Below are 21,143 nucleotides of genomic sequence, written 5' to 3'. Positions count from 1 at the left end.
GTTCCTTTTTCTTTATAGAATCTCCAATTGTGACTCTTCCGAAAGAAATCAAAATCCGGGCAGAAGAAAAACTTCTTATTGAAGGCACTGTTTCTGGCAAGCCACATCCAGTGACTTACTGGCTAAGAAATGGTAAAGAACTGATTGAAAGTGAAAAGCTTTTGCTTCGCAAATCTGGAGCTTCTGTATCTTTGACTTTGCCAAATGCTCATCGATCAGATTCAGGAGAATACACTCTACGGGCTGAAAACATTCATGGCAAAGTGGACACCGTTGTTAAAGTAGAAGTTCTAGGTAAGTTGGATTTTTCAAGTAATTTTTCATTTTGTACATTGAAATGTAATTATGGGGCTGTCAAAATCTAATTTAAGAAACTATTTCATCGTATTTTGTTTCCATTTTTAGATCGGCCAAGTGCACCAAATGGGCCAGTCGAATTCAAAGATATTAATATAGATTCTGTAACACTAGTTTGGCAAGCACCGGAAGATGATGGTGGCTGTCCAATTAGCAACTATATTGTGGAAATGTCGGAGGCTGAATTCCCTGGTTTCCAGGTATGCTTGAGGGCCTTTTTCTGCAATGGAGTGACTTGCAACCTGAAGAACAACTGCATTTATATTGGCAAGCGTTATATATACCAAATATTCTACCATTTTGTTCAAACAGGTCGTCAGCAGTACTGTGTCGCGTACAACTCTTCGTGTGCCAAGACTTACAAAGGACTGTGAATATATATTCAGAATTAAGGCTGAAAATAAGTGTGGTTTAAGCGAAGCCTTGACATCTGAACTTGTCAAAGCATCCTACCCCTTCGGTAAGTTTAGAATATGTCTCAATTGATAGCTCAATTCACAACTTGTTCAATCTGTCACATGAGTATGATAATGTCGTACTACTGTAGAAAATAAATTTTGACTCTTCAGCTGGTTAAAACAGGTATATGATACATAGCATGTAGTCATCTAACCCATTTTCTGCCATTCAACAGAGCCTCCAGGCCCACCACAAGACTTGATTGTTAGCAAAATTGGAAAGGAAGCAGCAACACTCACTTGGGAACCACCAGAAAGTGATGGTGGAAACCAAATTGATGGATACAACTTGGAACGAAAGGAATCAAATAGCTTATTGTGGACACAAGTCACCAAGGTACCATTATAAAAACTATTGATTGACCTTGCCTATTCAGTCCATACCTGTTTTAAATCTTCAATTCGTTTTTTTTTATTTATGCGATGTTGAAAAATTGAAATTTTTGTTTTTAGAATCCTGTTAAAAGACGTGAATACATAGATACTGGCTTAGTTGAAGGATTAGAATACACATTCAGAGTACAAGCTAGTAATACTGCTGGATTTGGACCTTTCTGTGATGCCACTGAACCAAAGGTTGCCAGAGATCCTTGTGGTAAGTTTATTGGTTTGTAGTGTGTAATACGGTGGGATTATGTATCACACAGTCAAGAAAAGAAAAGAAAATGAGTCGACTAATCAGAGGTAAAAATTTTAGTTTAGCTCGAAGGAAATTGTCAACTGGAATATCCGTAAACAGTTTTCTTTAGGGGTTGCATGCGTGTGGTGGAAGGTAGCAAAGCAGAGACAAGCCTTCTGGTAACAGGATTTATCAATTTATGAAGAAGATTCATTTAAGGCTTTGGCAGTTGAGCAAATAGCCATACACATTATTCATACATCAACATTTCAATTTTTATTCCAGATGCTCCTGGCAAACCTGTGATCGTAGATGTGACTAACACATCAGTGCAACTCAAATGGGCTGCACCAATAAACAGTGGGGGATCGAGAATTATTGGATATGTTGTTGAAAAACAAAGATTACCAGATACAAAGTGGAGCTTGGCTGTAGCTACAAGGTACATATTATTCATTTGGAAGTCGCTTTTAAACTTAGGTTTCATTCAATTATTTTCCTTTATCCCTCTTTCCCTCATTCATGTTCAATTTCTATAACATAACATTTTTATCTTTTTATTCCATTTTAGAACTCCTGATGCTTTTGTAACTTTGACTGATCTTGAAGAAGGTGAACGATACTGTTTCAGAGTTTGTGCTAAAACAACAATCGTTACTTCACCATTCTCAGAAGAAACTGAAGCGATTTTAATCAGACAAGCTATCGGTAAACCCATTAGTTTAATTAGCCAAAGTCCATTCAAGTTAAATAAAATACTGAATATACGGTTATCACAGTAAATGTAGCATTAGTTTGCTAATAATCTACTAAAATGGGAAATATTAAATACTATCTTTAATTTTGAGTATGTCCAGTCTATAGAATAATGTTTACTATTTACAATTATGCGATTCATTATGATTGTTGTGTAAAATGAAGGAATTTTAATGTTATTTTATTTACAGCATCTCCTAGAATCGATCTGGATGCCATATGCAGGAATGGTGTTGAAGTTAGAGCTGGCCAAGATATTCTAATTGAAGCAACAATATTTGGCAAACCTAAGCCAACAGTGAAATGGACAAAAGATGACATTGAACTTAAGTCTTCTGCTGATGGAGCTATGAAAGTAGAAACATCATTAAACAGAACTAGCATTATTATTAAGTAAGTTTAATATTGAAAGTTGGATATAGTTTATAGTTATCAAGTCAATTTTATTTTTTCCAACCAGTAAAAAAAATATCACAAGTACAAATTACAAGAAAATGATAATTTACAGTTTTACTGGGGAAGGGAAGTTGCGGGAAACCAAAGCTGGTTATCGAGCAGCGACGCCAGAGGTTCTAATATCTACCGTAATTCAAAAAGTTTGAATTCTAGAGTTTTGAATATTCAGTATTTATCTTTTATTCTATCTATTCAATAGATCATCCAAAAGATCAGATTCTGGCAACTACATTCTGACTTTGGAAAATCCCAGTGGTACCATCACAGCTACAGTTAAATGCAAGGTCTTGGATGTTCCAGGAGCGCCGGAAAAACCAGCCAAGTTCTCAAATGTATTGGCCGATAAGTTGAAGCTTTCTTGGAATACACCACTCAGTGATGGTGGTGCTCCAGTGACCAATTACATTGTTGAAAAGTGAGTTTTTTTTTGCACACATTGGTTGATTCGATTCAAAATAGGCAGGTTCAAAATGCTTTGTGTGTTTATTCAGACTTTATTATTATGTTGATTTTATATTTCAGGCGTGAAACATCTCGGCCAACCTGGGCAATTGTAAATGGCAATGTTATTGGAACTGATCTAGCTATAACCAAACTTGTGCAAGACCATGAATATGAATTCAGAATATGTGCTGAAAATAAATACGGAATTGGATCACCTCTTCTAACTGATCCTGTGATTGCAAAGAACCCCTTCAGTAAGTTTTTCATTTTTGAGGCACAATGAATATTTTTCAATTTTAATATACAATATACACTGTATATCTTGGAACTAATATAGTTTTTTGTCAGCCAATTTTTAACCGATTTCTTTTCAGCTGTGCCAAGTGCTTGTGAAGCTCCTATTGTAACCAATGCAACTAAAGATCATATGACTGTTGCTTGGAAACTTCCTGAGAGTGATGGTGGAAAACCTATCACAGGTTATTACCTGGAAAAGAGAGAAACTAAAGCTGTGCAGTGGAACAAAGTGAACAGGTAATGTAAACCGGATAATTACTATTTTTGTTTTCATTTCAACGAATGACGTTGCTCTGTCAAATATGAATGAAAACAATATGATAGCTAGGATTCGTAGGGAGAATCTCATAAACAATATAAAGCAAATAGGTGAGTAGTCATTCTCGATATTATTGCTTAGTTATAATATTTCAAACCTATTTCATTACAGACGTCCTGTATCAGATCGCACACTAAAAGTAACTGGTTTGATGGAAGGTGCAGAATATGAATACAGAGTTATTGCAGAAAATGTGGCAGGAATGGGACAACCAAGCCAGGCTTCTAAACCAGCCAGTGCAGTTGACCCAACATGTAAGAATGTTTTGAAATTGTTTTACATTTCCATGAGATAATCTTTCAATAGTTAGAAATAGTTAGAAATAATCTATCTATTTTGTCTGTTCAGATCCTCCAGCACCACCAGGCTTTCCCAAAGTTATCGATACAACTAGAAACTCTGTTGAAATTGCATGGACAAAACCAGCTTATGATGGTGGCAATGCAGTTACTGGATATATTGTAGAAATGGCAAATCCAGAAAGCCCAGATGATTTCAGAAAGGTAGCTTCACCATCTATTACCAAGTACACAATGACTGGACTTCAAGAAGGCAGAGAATATCATTTTAGAGTGAAAGCGTACAATTCCATCGGAGAGTCTGAGCCAAGTGATGTACCAGACGCTGTTGTTCCCAAGGATATTCTGGGTAGGTACCAGCAGTGGATAATAACTTATTTTATGGCTGTACAATATTAAACTATAAATTAATTTGTTTATCTTTGTTACAGAGTTACCATCATTCGAATTGGACGCAACGTTGACTAAAACAGTCTGGGTACGTGCTGGCAACACTATCAGACTATATTGCACTATCAAAGGTCGGCCTGCACCCAGAGCAAGCTGGTCTAAAGAAGGCGAAGAACTTCAGCTTGCCAGAACTGATATCAAGACTTCAGATTGGGATACCTTACTACTTATTCCAGATTGCAACAGGGATGATTCAGGTTTGTAAAATTTAAATGAAAATTTTTCCCCAGTACTTCAATAATACTTTTTTAACTTGATATTTTCTATTTTTTCAGGCAAATACATTCTTTCTCTTGAAAACTCCAGTGGCACAAAAACAGCTACTGTTACAGTAAGAGTCCAAGATTCTCCTGGACCCCCTGGACCTATTAAGGTCAAAGAAATTACATTGGAGTCTTGCGCAATTACTTGGGAGGCTCCAGTGAATGATGGTGGAGCTCCAGTGACTAACTATATTGTGGAAAAGAAAGAATCGACAAGAAAAGCTTGGTCTACTGTTGCAACTCAATGCACAAGAACATCATGCAATATTCAAAAATTGGAAGCTGGAAAAAGCTATCTCTTCAGGTATTCGGATATTATGGAATACTTATTTTAGTTGTTGACACAATATCTATAATTGTCTTGATAGACTACCAGTCATATTATTATTGACTAACTAAACTCATTGCTTCAGGGTTATGGCTGAAAATGAATTTGGAATTGGCATACCATGTGAGACTCCAGATCCGATCAAGATAACACAAGAACCAGGACCAGTACAAAAACTGGAGGTGGTCGACACTACTAAGACAACCGCAAAATTATCATGGGACAAACCATCTCATGATGGTGGAAGCAGAGTGTCTAGATATTTGATTGAAATGACTCCGAAGGACACGGAGGACTGGAAGGAAGTCTCTACAGTTAAAACATTGTCACATAAGGTATGCATAAGTGTTTTTTGTGTATTAAATTCAAGTCTATCAATAGAATATGCCACACGTATTCACATTTTCTTTATTTTGAGAAATCTATATATAAATCATGCATAAACTTCTTTTTGTCCAATATTTGAAGGCACTTAATTATCACACAACATAATATTACCCTTAGAGTTGATCAGTAGCATATGCTTCGTGACTATACATTATTAACCACTTATTAAATAAGAATCATAAGGCTTTTTTGTACTAAATGTTATCAAGTCTATCAGTAGCATCTGTAACAATGCTTTACTTTATTAACTGCTAGTAATTAACTTTTTAACAACTTTTCTATACTATATATTTTAACTTCTTTGTTTTTGTCAAATTTTCAAATGCATATAATTAACATACTTGATTTTGTTTCTTCAGGTCACCGGACTGATCGAAAACCAGGAATATATCATTCGTGTTTCCGCAATAAACGAGGCTGGCACTGGTCAACCAAGAGAAAGATACTTTACAGCAAAAGACCAGGTTTGTGTTAAATTCAGTTTCCATGTTCTAAATTCAAAAAAATGAATTTAATTATTCAAAATAACATTTTTTTTAATACTAGTTATTTAAAATTACTTAGAAATTGTGTGCATGAGGATTCATATTAAATATAACAGATTAATGATATCCTCTATTTGTTGCAGATTGAAGAGCCTGTTTTCGATCTTAGCAAGTTGCCAAATAAGACATTCTCGATCCGTGAAGGAACTCCAGCAAGAATAAAACTTCCTGTGACAGGAATTCCACAACCAGAATGTTCTTGGTCACAAGATGGCCAACCTGTCAAAGAAGACACCAGAGTTGGTTTTGAAACCACTGCAACCTCTTCTACTATGGTTCTAAAGGAAGCAAGAAGAGAGGATGCAGGTATGCTATTATATAATATATTATAACATGATTGTTTTACGTTATTCAATTATATGTTTTGAAAATGTCCAAGTCAATATTGCCTTTTGAAAGTTGACAGTGATTGTTGTAGCATTTTGCATTTAACCAAATTATATTAATATTTAATTTCAAAATTTATATTTCAGGTGCATATACTGTGACAGCATCGAATGCAGCTGGAAAGAGAACTTGCGATCTCAAAGTACTTGTTGTAGGCAAGCCAGGAGCACCAGATGGTAGACTTGACATTACTGAGCTTACTGCTGAATATGCTGTACTAAGCTGGAAGCCACCAAAAGATGATGGAGGTTAGATTTTTCATTCTTGTTTATTACAAGTGTTATTATTTTTAAGCAATTCTGAGTGCAGCAATATGACGCCAGTTACATGATATCAAACTACTGAATATTCTATTATTAACATAGGATATCTAAGCACTTAAAAAAACTATCAATCTGCTGTAAATTTTTTTTAGGCTCTGAAATTACCAACTATGTTGTCGAAAAACGAGATATGATGACTGGTAACTGGACTTTGGTGACATCGTCTATTGCACGAACAACATGCAGGGTATCTGGACTTCTTGGAGGAAATGAATACACCTTCAGAGTTATGGCCGAAAACCGACATGGCATCAGCTCACCCGTTCTTTCAGACACGGTTATTGCAAAATATCCATTCGGTATGAATACTAGTCTAACTTAACTAAATTATATTACACTTTTATTCATTACTTCGAATAAACTAAAATCATTATTTTTGAATTATCATAGATGTTCCGCAGCCACCAACTGCTCCAGAGGTATCTAATATTAAACGAGATTCTATGGAAATTAGCTGGGAACCACCTGCTAAAGATGGAGGCTCTCCTATTACTGGATATATTCTAGAGATGAAAGAAAGAAACTCTATAATGTGGAAAAACGTCTGCAAGACTCATAACATTGGTGTGTTTAATTACTTTAGAATGTTTACTTTTATGCTCACGCAATATTGTATTTTGAGGAACTTGTTTAAGATTCAATGATGCATTATATGTCACAGAATATCGGGTACATGGCCTCACAGAAGGGTTGGAATATCAATTCCGTGTGATGGCTCTCAATCAATCTGGACAATCTGAACCTTCACCATCCAGCACTGCACACTTTGCTTTGGATCCCATTGGTAAGCATGAATAATTGTTACATATACCTCGTGATGCTGATAGAAAAGACTGTAAACAATTTTGATCAATAACAAAAACACTTACTACATATAGTATCATTCCATCTTTATCCATTCTATCTGGATTAATAAATTTTTATGGATTGCTTCCATGCTATCCATTATCCCATAGCTTAGTACACCACCCAAATGCTGAAAACAAAGGCTTCATGTTTGATACATTGAACGAACATACATATATTGAACTCAAACCAGTGATTTGAGTAACCAAACTTGAATGGCAATTCTTATTTTAGATCCACCGTATAATCTGTCAGTGTATGGATCAACCAATGACTCTATTAGCCTGCGATGGGAAGTACCTAAATCGAATGGTGGACATAAAATCGTTGGTTATGATGTTGAAAAACAAAATCTTCCCGTGAAGCAATGGCTCAAATGTAATATCAGCAACATTTCAACTACTGATTTCACAGTAAGATATTTTCATATGCTTTGGCTCATCATGGTACTGTATATACATCATTATATATTTTCAATAAATATTTCAAAGATGCCTTTGATGTATTTAATGTTACAATTTTGTATTGCAGGTTCCTAATCTGACTGCTGGGGACAATTATAATTTCCGTGTGATTGCAAAGAATGCTGCCGGAAATGCTTCGGAACCATCATATCCCACAGGAGCGATTGTATGCAAAGAAAAATTTGGTAACTATTTTAATTTATAACCAAAAGTATTAAATTGTTTCCAAGGGTACTAGATATGTTAGAATATTCTTTGGATAATTGAGCAAGAATCTATATTTGAAATGTCTGACAATCGCAAAATGTCGACAACAACGATGACTGCACTACATAAATTAAACCCACATGTTTCTTAAACATATATCAATTTCGATACTCATAAATAAATAAATTCATTGAAAACTTATTCTGATTATATTTTGAAAATTTTCAGAAACTCCTTCAATTACACTGGATGCAAGTTTGATAGAAGGATTGACTGTAAGAGCTGGTCAAATCATTCAACTCAGAGCTGCAATTGAAGGAAAACCAGTCCCTAAAGGTTGGCTGAGTGGAAATAATTTGTGCCATCCAATTGTTTTAACCAGAGTAGTGCGATGTCTTCATAACATTTTTAAATGTACTTTCAGCAACTTGGACACTCAATGGTGATGACATCCGTGAACGTGAAGGATTAAAACTTGAGAAAACTGTTACTCATGCAACTCTGATTGTGAAGGACGCAAAGTTGGTTCACAGTGGGGAATATGCACTTACAGCTTCTAATAAATATGGAACTAAAACTGTGACATGCAAAGTCAATGTTCTTGGTAAGACTAAAGCTCCAGGGATATGCTGATGTGTTGAGCCAACAGTCTTGTGTTGTTTTATTCAGCATATTTACTTTTACAGACAAGCCGGGCCCGATTGAAGGACCAATCAAAATCAGTGGCATTTCTGCAGAGAAATGCAAGTTGGCATGGGGAGAACCGAAGCAAAATGGTGGAAGCACAGTCACTAACTATATTGTAGAAAAGCGTGAAACTAGCAGATTGTTATGGACAGCGGTAAGTTGTAGTTGTACTAATCAATTTAGCACTCAATGGTTATTCTAATTTCATAGAAACGGCTTGAACTTGGTTTTAAATTGCAGGTTGGGGAATCTGGAATGCATTGCAACATCGATTGCACGAAGTTGATTTCTGGAAATCAATACATATTTAGAGTTTCAGCTCAAAACAAATATGGAGTTGGACCACCTACTGAATCTGCACCTATTATTGCGAAAAATCAATTTGGTAAGAATCTATCAATATTTCTGATTATTCGTTGTAAAAGTAAAAGTAGTCATCAAGTTATACATTAAATATTGTTTTAGATGTTCCTGGTAAACCTGGAAAACCAGAGGTTACAAAGACAACTAGCAATTCTATGACTCTTACCTGGGAAAGACCTGCTTCAGATGGAGGCGATGAAATCATTGGCTACCATTTAGAAAGAAGAGCAAAGACTGGTTTGAAATGGATCAGGTAGTTTAAAGCTCTTCTCTGTATTAAATGATTATTCATCATGACTGTGCGAAATGTGAAATTTGAAGCTTTGAAGCAAGTTAGTTTCTCTTCAAGAACATAGTCTTCAAAAGTCTTTAACTTTGGTTCCATTTTTATTCAGATGCAGCAGAGAGTCAGTACGTGAGAACAGACTCAGGGTGTCTGGTCTAACTGAAAACAATGAATATGAATTTAGAGTTTCAGCTGAAAACAAAGCTGGCATTGGACCTGTTAGTGATACATCAGAGTTGGCAACTGCTCGAGATCCAATATGTAAGTGTGGTGGTAAAATGTATACAATCCGGATTCTTAGTTATTGTATTCAATGTCAGTCTGTCGTGTAAACAAACCTATATTAACTATATTTACAATACAGTATATTGATAATTGTGCTTATGCAACATTTTTTGTAATATTTTTATCACCGTTCCAGATGTTCCTGGCACTCCAAATGCTCCGAACATGAAGGATTCAACAAAGACATCAATTACTCTATTGTGGCCAAAACCAACATACGATGGAGGTTCCAGAATCACAGAATACGAAGTTGAAATGGCTCTTGCAGGATCATTTGACTTTGTACCAGTTAGAAGTACTGTCAGGAAAATTGCAATGGAAGAATGCATCATACCGGACCTCAATGCGGATATAAAATACAGGTAAATAGGGGTGCTATGGTCAAGCCTGTTTTACCAGATTTGAGTTTAATATGCTTAGTCGAACAGATAAGCTAGGGATAGTTTACATTCATAAAGTAACTACAATGTAGTGTTTCAAACTTGATATGATTTTTCCATGTAATATAATACTTTTAATGTAATGTTCTCAAACATATTCAATTCTTACTGCAGGTTTAGAATCATTGCTATCAATGCAGCTGGAAAATCAGAGCCAGGTGCTGCCAGTAATGACATGAGTCCAGTTGATGTAATTGAAGCTCCAAACTATGAATTGGAAGCCGATATGCGTCAAACAATAACAGTCAGAGCCGGTGGTTCAATCCGCTTGTTCGTTACAATTCGTGGACGGCCAACACCAGAAATGACATGGACGAAAGAGGGTGGAATACCAACAGACCGCAGCTCTATTGAAAGTACTTCATCCTACAGTCTTTTGATTATAACCAATGCTAAGTGTAGCGATGCTGGAAAATATGAGCTTTTACTGGCTAATCCAGCTGGTACCAAAGTTGTTGGCATCAATGTCAAAGTTTTAGATGCTCCAGGACCAGTTCAAAACTTGGGTGTCAAGGATGTTACCAAGAATATGGTGTATTTGCAATGGGATGCTCCTAAACTTGACGGTGGTGCAGCAGTTACACAATACATAGTCGAGAAAAAACTCTCTACACGTAAGGCATGGTCGACAGTTTCTGCTGATGTTCAGAGAGAATCCTTCAAAGTCACTGGATTAGAAGAAGGTCAAGAATATTTGTTCAGAGTTATGGCAGAAAACAAATTCGGAATTGGTGAACCGGCTGAAACAAAAGGTGTCATCCGAACTTCAGAGGTAAATTATTTTTCAATGTGTAAAAATTAGCTTCAGATAATATATATTTGCTTAGGAGTTCAAATTTAAAACACTTCCTAATCTTATCTTTTGTTTATTCTTCAGCCGCCATCACCACCAAGAAGCATGTCTATAGCTAACATTACTAAGAACTCTGTTACTCTAAACTGGACTAAACCTGACTCTGATGGAGGCAGTCCCGTCAATTCTTACATTGTCGAAATGCAAAGAACTGATTCAAATACATGGGTTGAAAAAGCTACAACAAACAAACAGAAGTGAGTGTTGATCAATTCAATAAAAATTCAGTTGACATTCTATACTAAACTATACCTAACTTATGTTTTATATAATTCAAAGTGATTTAATAAATAAGAACATATTTACTTCTAGCTCTAAATGTTGATATTTTGTTTTAGTGCCACTGTTTCTGATCTCATCGAAGGGTATTCCTACAACTTCAGAGTTCGTGCTAGAAATGTTGTTGGAGTTGGTGAGCCAATTCAAACCATTCATCCTGTTATTGCTAAAGACGACGTTGCCAAGCCAGATGTCGACCTCAGTGCATTGTACATGGGATCAATCAATGCTAAGGCTGGATCAAATATTTCATTGAAGTTGCCTTTATTAGGTAATTATATTAAATTTATGGTGCTGTACGATTCAAATTAAAGGAGTCATAAACAGTATTATTCCTGAACAACTAAAATCGATATTTTGAAATCTAGTTTTGAGGATAAATATGTTTTAATCTGGCTAACAATATAATGATGATTTTATTTTCATATGACATTCATTATATTACAATTAGGTAAGCCAACACCTACAGTACAATGGTGTCGAAATGGTGAAAATTTAAAAGAAAGCCAACGAGTGAACTCTGAAACAGCTGGCAATGAAACCATACTCAATATAAGGAACTGTGAACGAGATGATGCAGGCACTTACAAAATTGTAGTTACAAATGCTACTGGAAGCAAAGTCATTCCTGTCAAGGTGAGTGCTTCAGCATTCCTTGATTTCATATGATGATTTGGCTAGAGTTAAGTCTTACTTTATTTTGTAGATTGTGGTTTTCGATCGACCAAGTGCACCTAAAGGTCCAATTGAGACTAGTAACATCACTGCTGATTCAGTTACATTGAACTGGCTTGCACCAGAACACGACGGAGCAGCACCTGTCAACAATTACATAGTTCAAAAGCGAGAAAAGGAGAGTGATAAATGGGTAGAGGTTGCTGGTGCCGTCGCCAGAACAACAATCAAAGTTTCACATCTAAAACGTGACCAGGAATATATCTTCAGAGTTAATGCTGAGAATAGATTCGGAAGGTCTGAACCTCTGGACTCTGCTCCAGTGCTAATTGAACACCCGTTCAAAGTTCCTGATGCTCCTGGTGAACCACAAATCATCAAATGCACAAGTGATTCTATACAACTAGAATGGGAACCACCAGTAAAGGATGGAGGTAATGGATTGATTAATAATAGATTGATAGTGTATGATTAACATAGCTGTTTTGAGAAGGTAATATATGAACTTAATCGGTTTCACAGGTGAAAAAATCTTTGCCTACCATGTTGAAAAGAAAGACCGAAATTCTATCTTGTGGACTCCTGCTATACGAGGACCTGTGAAGGGCAACACAGCAAGGGTAGGTTAATTAATTTCTTCTATATTTTTTAAAATGACTTGTATTATTGACACTCTATTTTTGCAGGTCACTGGACTCACTGAAAACCTTGAATATACCTTCCGTGTCTGTGCTGAAAACATGGCTGGAATTGGACAATTCAGTAAGGTTTCTGAAGCTGTGATTTGCAGAGATAAAATCGATGCCCCATCTCGTCCAGAAGTTACAGAAATTGGTAGAAACACTGTTACTCTTCAATGGAAGAAACCTGCATATGATGGCGGTGCCAGAATTACAGGTAATGTGCAGCACATGGTCTCAATTAATCACTTCAGAAAAATTATACATTGTTTACAACTTATGTATTGTTTTCAGGATACGTCATTGAACGAAGAGAACTACCTGATGGCCGTTGGTTGAAGTGCAACTTCAGCAATGTGTCGGATACCTCATTTACTATAACTGGATTGACTGAACAAAATGAATACATATTCAGGTAATGTGTGGAGCAATAAACAAATGTTTTTCATGTTCATGTTCATTTACACAAATCTTATAAAGCATTTTGAAACGAATTGAATATCAATGTTACATGATTTATAAATCCCTAAAATGAATTTTCATATTCAAAGTGTTTGATAATGATAATATTTTCAACTATTTTTTTCAGAGTTTTGGCTAAAAATGTAGCCGGCTCCTCATCAGACTACTCTGAAGAATCATTCGCAGTAGTCTGCCGTGACGAAATTGCTCCACCAAGAATTGAGTTTGACGCTAAACTGAGAGACACACTAGTTGTGAAAGCTGGGGATACAGTCAAGCTTGAAGCACATATATCCGGTAAGTTTCATATTCATGTTTTTTTGTGTTTATGTGTAAGCAGAGGCTTCTATCTAAAGAGCATTGATCTAAAAAATGGGGAACAGATATAGTACTAAATAATTTTGAGTCATTAATGTTTTAGGTAAACCACAACCTGAAATCAAGTGGGAGAAAGATAGCAAACCTGTTGAAGAAACACCAGCTTTGAGTATTGTGAATACTGACAAGCTAAGCATGGTTCAAATCAAGGATGCAAAACGCACCGATTCTGGACAATACACTATCAACCTCAAAAATATCACTGGCTCTAGAAGCTTGAGTGTTAGCGTAAAGGTCCTTGATAGTCCAGGTCCACCTGACTCTGTCACTGTGTCTGATATATCTGCTGGACGTGCTAAACTTTCTTGGACTGCTCCATCTGATAATGGTGGTGCTATGGTCACTCATTATGTTGTGGAAAAACGGGAAACAAGCAGACTCACTTGGACACTTGTTGATAGCAATGTAAGCAAATCTGAAGGAAATATTCTGGTTCTTTTGGTGAAAAATATTTTATTGTATTCAATTAATCATCTTTACACATGAACTGGTAAAGATGGTCGGCCTTATATTGGTATCCTAATTTTATGTTTTATAGTTTAACATTGTACTGTTTCTCTTCTCAGGTCGAAGGAAATAGTCTCAAAGCATCAAATTTGATTGAGCATAATGAATATGTTATCCGTGTAATGGCTGTGAACAAATATGGCCAGGGAGAACCAAGGGAATCGGAACCATTCACTGCTGAGAATCAATTCTCTGCTCCAGGAAAACCAGGACAGCCTGATGCCTCTAACATAACAAAAGATTCTTGCATTGTAACTTGGGAAAGACCAAAGAGTGATGGAGGATCTGAAATAACCAACTACGTGCTTCAGAAACGTGATAGGTATAGCATATACATGCATATTAAGTGAGAATCTATACCATCTTTGGGGGTTACTATTAGAATCAATACTTTTACTTATTGTTTTGCAAATAACTTTAAAACTTTGTAAAGCAAATTATATCACTGTCATTGGTAGTTATTATTTTATTTAATATTTTTCTCAAACAGGAAAGGTACTAGATGGATTCGTGCAACTCGAAAGAACATCACTGAGACAAGATTCAGAGTCACAGGATTGAATGAAGGAACAGAAGTTGAATTCAGAGTCTTGGCTGAAAATGCCGCCGGACAAGGAGAACCTTCGGAACCATCTACTTATATTACAATTGTAGACCCAATATATGCACCAGGTTTGTACTTGGTTATTTAATTGATAGATCTGCTAACATTCTACATTTACTCATTTGATTAATGGTTAAACATTTTTTTTTAGGTCCTCCTGCTGGAACAGCTGCAACTGATACCACACGAACAAGTGTCACACTTGGCTGGAAAAAGCCAACCTATGATGGTGGTGAAGATATCACGGGATATCATGTAGAATATGTCAAACTGAAACCAGGTCAAGAACGGCTAACTGATGATGATGTCTGGACTAAATGTGTCATGCCAGTAGGGTTTAAAGATCATGAATTCACCATTGGTGGATTGTCAGAGAATGCTGAATATATGTTCAGGTTGTTAAAATGTGTTTTTATTTACCAAAATTTCATTCAAAGCTGCATTTATAATATACTAAAATTCTAATATATTGCGGATTGTTGCTTCAGGGTATCTGCCACCAATAGAGCTGGCATCGGCGAATCTGCAATGGTGCCTGGAAAAGTAGCAGTGAAAGATGTTCTACTACCGCCAGACATGGACATTGATGCAAGTCTCAGACAGGCACTCAAGGTAGCTGCTCAAATCAAATTTTTATCATTATTCTCAATTAATGAACTTCTTCAGCATCTTGTTTTTACTTTTGTTTCAGGTTAAAGCTGGAAACTCCATCAGACTTTTTGCCACATACCGTGGAAGTCCTGCACCCACTGTCACTTGGAGGAAGGATGAAACAAATCTTCCGATGCAAGCTCATGTCGATACCACAGACAGCACTACATTGATGCTGATTGAAAATGCTACAAGGTACAAAATTGCTTATACAGCAACTATATTTCATTTCTATTTATCTTACATTAAAATATTGAATTTATTGCAGAAACCATGCTGGAAAGTACTCTCTTACTCTTGAGAACAGCGCTGGTTCGAAGACTGCTACAGTGTCTGTAGTTGTTCTCGACAGTCCTTCTGCTCCACAAAATGTAAAAGCGAAAGATGTTACAAAAGAATCTGTGACATTGACATGGGAACCTCCTGAGAATGATGGCGGAAGCATCATTGTGGGATATGTTGTTGAAAAAAAAGAAACTACTAAGAAAGCATGGTCGACTGTCACAATCAATTGTGTTAGAAATTCATTCAAGGTAACTGTTTTTTCATTTTCTGCATGTGCAAATATACACATATAAAGCACATATACGTTTATTTTTATGTCCAACTTCCATGCTGTTTATCCATAAAAATCCACGGATATATCATACTTTGCTTTACTTCGTTTGCTATCCTTTTTCTGGATATAAAGAGTATACACATATAAAGTACATATAAGCACACATTAAGACTATACAAATTTTGAGTTGGTTAATGTGTTAATATTCCTGTATCTACTGTTTTCGTAATATATCTATATATTGCCTTTACATCAGGTACCTAATCTTGAAGAAGGATTGAGTTATTACTTCAGAGTAATGGCTGAAAATGAATATGGCATTGGCGCACCATGTGAAACATCAGGCGCTATCAAGGCTTCTGAAGTACCAAGTGGACCAGGCAGATTGGAAGTCACACAAACAACTGCTCGAAGTGTTACTCTTGCTTGGACTAAGCCAGATTCTGATGGCGGAAGCAAAATCACAGGTGCGATTTGTGGTCTGAATTCTTGATAGTTTTTTCAAACTAAATATTAGACTTTGCGAACAAGCATTCTGGGGAATTTTCACACATCTTTAATTTAAATGAAAATCTTTCAGGATATCTTATTGAATACAAAGAAAAGGGCACAGATGAGTGGAAATTAGCACCACAAGTTAAGCAGTTGACTGGAACTGTTGGCCGACTGACTGAAGGTCATTCTTACTATTTCCGTGTGAAAGCTATCAATGAAAACGGAGTTGGAGAATCAAGAGAATTGTTCCAGGCAGTAACTGCTAAAGATGAAGTTGAACCCGCTGAAATTGAGACCAATGGACTGCCTGCTCTCTGCTTCTATGCTAAGAAAGGCACAGATCTGAAGGCAAAAGTCGTTTTGCGAGGAAAACCTGTACCTGAAGTAGTATGGATGAGAAATGGCCAAGAAGTAAAGCAAACCAGCAGAGTTAACATTGAAAATGATGACAATTACTCAACCTTGACTTTGAAGGGTAAGTGGCACAAACTAAAACTAAAATTTGAATTGATAGGTTATGTATATATGTTATTTATTTCTGGAGCTAATATTCTTATTCTATTTTGTTTACAACAGATTGCAATGTTGAAGATGCAGGTGACTATGAAGTGATTGCCACAAACACATTGGCGAAAGCGACTGTACCGGTTCAAATAGTTGTCTACGATAAACCTGGAGCTCCTACTGGCCCTGTTCAGTTTGACTCTGTCTCAGCGGAGTCTGTACAACTATCATGGGAAGCGCCCACTGAAACTGGTGGATGTGCTATTTCTAGTTATATAGTGGAAAAGAGAGAAGCGACGAGCACGGTATGACTTTGCTGCCTGTATAGCTATTGGTTTTATAATATTTAACAGAATTCACCAACTCAATCATTGGTGAATAAACCGAGACATTTTACCCAATTTCACATATATGTCATATCATACACAAAACGCCTTACAGCGCTCTATTAACTTCAAAATTTATCGTTTTGTCAGGTCTGGACTACAGTATCAGCTGCTTGTGCTCGCACAACAATCAAAGCTCCCAAACTAGTCAAAGGAACTGAATACGTTTTCAAAATCAGGGCTGAAAATCGCTTTGGTGTTGGACCAGCTCTTGTTTCTGATATAGTTGTTGCAAAACATGCTTACTCAGAACCAGGACCTCCGGGACTTCCTCAAATTGTTCGAGCGACAAAAGATTCTGTGACCGTGAAATGGACTGAGCCTACAACAGATGGTGGATCTCCAATAACTGGATATCAAATGGAACACAAGGACAAAAACTCAATATTGTGGAGGGTAAGAGGATTCATTTTTTAGAAACGTTTTCGAGTAGAACTTATAAATATTACCTAAATTGAAGGGAGTTCTATCCAAACACACAACACATCCTTTGATGTGGTTATATTCATTGACCGTTGAAAAACTGTGTATGCATTGTGAAATGCAAAGTTTTTTTCAAAGAATATTTGTAGAACTTACACAACATGATTTTATACATTCCAGGCAACCAACAAGATTGTGATCGCTGGCACTGAATATAAAGCAAGTGGTCTTGAGCACGGACTGGAATATGAATTCAGAGTCTATGCTGAAAATGCTGCTGGTATTGGAGAGCCTAGCAAAATATCTGAATCTGTTGTGTGTCGCGACCCTGTGGATGCCCCATCGCAACCAGAAGTTCTTCAAGTTGGACGAAAATATGTTACAATTGAATGGAAAAAGCCAGAATATGATGGAGGAAGTACACTGGTTGGATACAATATTGAAAAATGTGAATTACCATCAGACAAATGGTTTAAATGCAACTACAGTAATGTGGTTGACACATACTTCAAAATTGATGGTCTGACTGAAAACTCAAAATACCAGTTTCGAGTTATAGCTAAGAATGCAATCGGTAAGTTTTTGTCTACTTTAAAAAAATAAAAATAAAAAATTAGCAAGGATAATAAAATATTCATTATCGTTATTTCTCAGGTACCATTTCTCAACCTTCTGAACCGACAAGTCCAGTTATTTGCAGAGATGAGTTGGAACCACCATCTATTGATTATGATTCTAAATTGCGTGATACTCTAGTAGTAAAAGCTGGAGATGCAATTAAATTTGATGCCCGTATTTATGGAAAACCGCCACCTGCAGTTCGCTGGACTAAGAATAACAGAGATCTTGATGTGTCACCCCGAGTGAAGATTGGTCATACTCCAACACATACTTCGGTTGATATAACAGGCAGTACAAGAAAAGATACTGGTACGTGAATGGTTAACTTTAGCATGTCAACAAATTTCAAAACAAATTATTCGGTGTGTTCTCATTTTTTGAAACTATCATGTAAACAAATGTGCATATCAAACTATCCATTTCAGTGTGTATTTTGATCTAATAATTTGTTGTATTTCAGGTCAATACACATTGTATGTTACCAATGATGCTGGTGAGAGATCGTTGACTGTTCAAGTAAAAGTCTTGGATATTCCTGGACCAGTTCGAAATCTTTCTGCCGAAGATATCACTGCCAACAAATGCACTTTGACCTGGGATTCACCAGCAGAAGATGGTGGAAGTGAAATCACTAATTATGTTGTAGAAAAAAGAGAAACTAGCCGTGTATCTTGGACACAAGTGTCATCTAATGTTCCTACTCGATATATTAAGATTGGAAATCTGATAAAAGATCATGAATACATTTTCAGGTAGAATACTTTTTTACGTTTGAAACTATCCTTTCATAGGCTCATCATGATCAGACTTTTTTAAATCTCAAGAACAATAATATATACTGTACTCATCACAAGAACTACCGTAATTGTACTTCCTAATTCTCAATTCAACTGAATGCCTATTTTATGTATGTTTTTTTTTTCGATACCTGCAATATTTTTTTCTGGATTTGTTTCTATAGTCACCAAAAATTAATATTTTATAACAGAATTCGTGCTGAAAACAAGTTTGGTGTTGGTGATGCAATTGAATCTCAACCAATTGTTACCAAGAATCCATTCACAGTACCTGGTGCACCTGGAAAACCAATCCCCACCAACGTTACCAGAACTGGTTTGATTCTTACTTGGGATCGACCAGAAAATGATGGTGGCTCTGAAGTAATAAATTATGTTCTTGAAAAGCGCGAAAAACTTGGTGCGAAGTGGACAAAAGTAACCCTTCGTCAAATTCCTGAGGCAAGGTTTAAAATAACAGGTCTACAAGAAGGACAGCAATACGAGTTCCAGGTATGTGATATAGAATGTTCATCTAATATCATCATTGCCATAGCAAAATGTTATGTACCTACCCAATACCGAGCAATACTGAAAATGCTGTTTAACAATGAATTCAGAAATAATCACAATTTGGATTTCTTTCACTAGTATGTCGATCTGAAGTTCATTGTTCTTATTTTTATCTCTTATTAGGTTTCTGCTGAAAATTCTGAAGGAGTAGGCAAACCTGGTCCTTGCTCAGACTCCATCACTATCCAAGACCCAGTCTATCCGCCAGGGCATCCAAGAACACCAAAAGTTGTTGATACTACTCAGACATCAATCACTGTAGAATGGGGAGCTCCAACTTATGATGGTGGAAGCAAAGTAAGAATTTTATTTCATGCTATACATGTGAAATACTTGATTGGTAGCACGAGGCCCCATTCGGGGCCAGAAGAGTGCAATCTTTTTGACATGCATGTATTCATGATTGTTTACTTTCATTATCAATTCAACAATTATTTCCTTTTTTAGATCACAGGATATGCTGTGGAAATACTCCATGAATCGTCTAAAGATGAGGATTGGATTGTTTGCACCCCAAGTCAAGGTGTACCAGATACAAAGTATGCAATAACTGGCTTATATGCAGGCAAAGACTATAGAATCAGAGTCCGAGCTATCAACTCTGCTGGAATGGGTGAACCAAGCGAACTCCAACAAGCATATCAACCCAAGGAAATCCAGATTCCTCCAGAAATTGAACTCGAACCACAGATGGGGCAATACATCACTGTTCGTGCTGGTGCTTCTATTCGTATGTTCTGTGTCATTCGTGGACGACCAACACCAACAGCGAAATGGTCCAAAGAAAAGGGTGAAATTAACCCAATGGCAATGATTGATACAGATGATTTCTCAACACTTTTGCTCATCAATGAATGCACAAGAGATGACGCTGGAAGGTAAATTAGGGATCCCTATCAGACGGCGTCGATTCCAAGCCAAATAAAGCCAGATAAATTTTGTTTATTATCCAATTCTAAAAATTCTCTATTATCAAGTACTATATTATACAAAAAATTGTTATAACCTGTAAATGCAGAAAATGCATCATTCTATGCTGATTAATGCCCCTTTGACCTAGGGATTTTATTGAACATTAATGATTCTACACCATTCCCTTTCAGATACATTCTAACACTTGAGAATTCATTTGGAACCAAGGCAGTTTCTATCACGGTAAAGGTGCTTGATACTCCAGGTCCAGTAGGAAGCTTAAAGGTCAAAGAATTGACACTTGAACATGTCACATTAACATGGGATGCCCCGGAAAATGATGGAGGTTCTGTTGTCAGCAACTATCTTATTGAAAAAAGAGTTTCAACTCGCAGAGCTTGGCAATCCGCCGGCTCAACGATCTCGAGAACCTCATTCAAAGTAACTGGACTTGAGGAAGGAGAATCCTATTTCTTTAGGTAAGGGTATACAACATTAAATAAACGTATGTTTTCATATTTTTACTGCAATCCTATAAC

General features: G+C 36.4%; 2 protein-coding genes across 2 annotated transcripts in view; one reads left to right on the top strand and one right to left on the bottom strand.

Moving 5' to 3' along the window:
* Positions 1 to 21,143, bottom strand: part of LOC120329268 (mitogen-activated protein kinase kinase kinase kinase 3-like) — a 362,445-nt gene that overhangs the window by 52,029 nt on the left and 289,273 nt on the right. The window lies entirely within an intron of this gene.
* The window catches only part of LOC120330499 (titin-like), a 281,688-nt gene that overhangs the window by 205,718 nt on the left and 54,827 nt on the right, over positions 1 to 21,143 (top strand). The window contains exons 256-313 of the mRNA XM_078118750.1: positions 19 to 294; positions 406 to 557; positions 670 to 817; positions 992 to 1,152; positions 1,269 to 1,410; positions 1,720 to 1,876; positions 2,006 to 2,142; positions 2,382 to 2,583; positions 2,846 to 3,061; positions 3,169 to 3,344; positions 3,465 to 3,624; positions 3,818 to 3,960; positions 4,055 to 4,354; positions 4,437 to 4,652; positions 4,731 to 5,022; positions 5,132 to 5,381; positions 5,793 to 5,897; positions 6,062 to 6,284; positions 6,452 to 6,613; positions 6,781 to 6,987; positions 7,079 to 7,252; positions 7,350 to 7,472; positions 7,769 to 7,947; positions 8,066 to 8,183; positions 8,434 to 8,541; positions 8,630 to 8,809; positions 8,892 to 9,046; positions 9,133 to 9,277; positions 9,358 to 9,508; positions 9,651 to 9,802; positions 9,963 to 10,188; positions 10,381 to 11,038; positions 11,144 to 11,316; positions 11,458 to 11,669; positions 11,850 to 12,034; positions 12,105 to 12,507; positions 12,596 to 12,693; positions 12,760 to 12,970; positions 13,048 to 13,168; positions 13,343 to 13,512; positions 13,637 to 13,998; positions 14,160 to 14,422; positions 14,591 to 14,772; positions 14,856 to 15,099; positions 15,193 to 15,316; positions 15,396 to 15,550; positions 15,624 to 15,888; positions 16,171 to 16,381; positions 16,495 to 16,884; positions 16,986 to 17,218; positions 17,390 to 17,695; positions 17,903 to 18,296; positions 18,377 to 18,652; positions 18,804 to 19,095; positions 19,332 to 19,632; positions 19,816 to 19,989; positions 20,140 to 20,570; positions 20,796 to 21,083. Coding sequence (XP_077974876.1) covers positions 19 to 294; positions 406 to 557; positions 670 to 817; positions 992 to 1,152; positions 1,269 to 1,410; positions 1,720 to 1,876; positions 2,006 to 2,142; positions 2,382 to 2,583; positions 2,846 to 3,061; positions 3,169 to 3,344; positions 3,465 to 3,624; positions 3,818 to 3,960; positions 4,055 to 4,354; positions 4,437 to 4,652; positions 4,731 to 5,022; positions 5,132 to 5,381; positions 5,793 to 5,897; positions 6,062 to 6,284; positions 6,452 to 6,613; positions 6,781 to 6,987; positions 7,079 to 7,252; positions 7,350 to 7,472; positions 7,769 to 7,947; positions 8,066 to 8,183; positions 8,434 to 8,541; positions 8,630 to 8,809; positions 8,892 to 9,046; positions 9,133 to 9,277; positions 9,358 to 9,508; positions 9,651 to 9,802; positions 9,963 to 10,188; positions 10,381 to 11,038; positions 11,144 to 11,316; positions 11,458 to 11,669; positions 11,850 to 12,034; positions 12,105 to 12,507; positions 12,596 to 12,693; positions 12,760 to 12,970; positions 13,048 to 13,168; positions 13,343 to 13,512; positions 13,637 to 13,998; positions 14,160 to 14,422; positions 14,591 to 14,772; positions 14,856 to 15,099; positions 15,193 to 15,316; positions 15,396 to 15,550; positions 15,624 to 15,888; positions 16,171 to 16,381; positions 16,495 to 16,884; positions 16,986 to 17,218; positions 17,390 to 17,695; positions 17,903 to 18,296; positions 18,377 to 18,652; positions 18,804 to 19,095; positions 19,332 to 19,632; positions 19,816 to 19,989; positions 20,140 to 20,570; positions 20,796 to 21,083 — 12,658 coding nt within the window. The remainder of the gene's footprint in view (positions 1 to 18; positions 295 to 405; positions 558 to 669; positions 818 to 991; positions 1,153 to 1,268; positions 1,411 to 1,719; positions 1,877 to 2,005; positions 2,143 to 2,381; positions 2,584 to 2,845; positions 3,062 to 3,168; positions 3,345 to 3,464; positions 3,625 to 3,817; positions 3,961 to 4,054; positions 4,355 to 4,436; positions 4,653 to 4,730; positions 5,023 to 5,131; positions 5,382 to 5,792; positions 5,898 to 6,061; positions 6,285 to 6,451; positions 6,614 to 6,780; positions 6,988 to 7,078; positions 7,253 to 7,349; positions 7,473 to 7,768; positions 7,948 to 8,065; positions 8,184 to 8,433; positions 8,542 to 8,629; positions 8,810 to 8,891; positions 9,047 to 9,132; positions 9,278 to 9,357; positions 9,509 to 9,650; positions 9,803 to 9,962; positions 10,189 to 10,380; positions 11,039 to 11,143; positions 11,317 to 11,457; positions 11,670 to 11,849; positions 12,035 to 12,104; positions 12,508 to 12,595; positions 12,694 to 12,759; positions 12,971 to 13,047; positions 13,169 to 13,342; positions 13,513 to 13,636; positions 13,999 to 14,159; positions 14,423 to 14,590; positions 14,773 to 14,855; positions 15,100 to 15,192; positions 15,317 to 15,395; positions 15,551 to 15,623; positions 15,889 to 16,170; positions 16,382 to 16,494; positions 16,885 to 16,985; positions 17,219 to 17,389; positions 17,696 to 17,902; positions 18,297 to 18,376; positions 18,653 to 18,803; positions 19,096 to 19,331; positions 19,633 to 19,815; positions 19,990 to 20,139; positions 20,571 to 20,795; positions 21,084 to 21,143) is intronic.

The sequence above is a fragment of the Styela clava genome, chromosome 12 (assembly GCF_964204865.1).
Source record: "Styela clava chromosome 12, kaStyClav1.hap1.2, whole genome shotgun sequence".
In the NCBI taxonomy this organism is placed as follows: Eukaryota; Metazoa; Chordata; class Ascidiacea; order Stolidobranchia; family Styelidae; genus Styela; species Styela clava.
The sequence above is the reverse complement of the archived record's forward strand: the minus strand, read 5'-3'. Positions and strand labels throughout refer to the sequence as shown.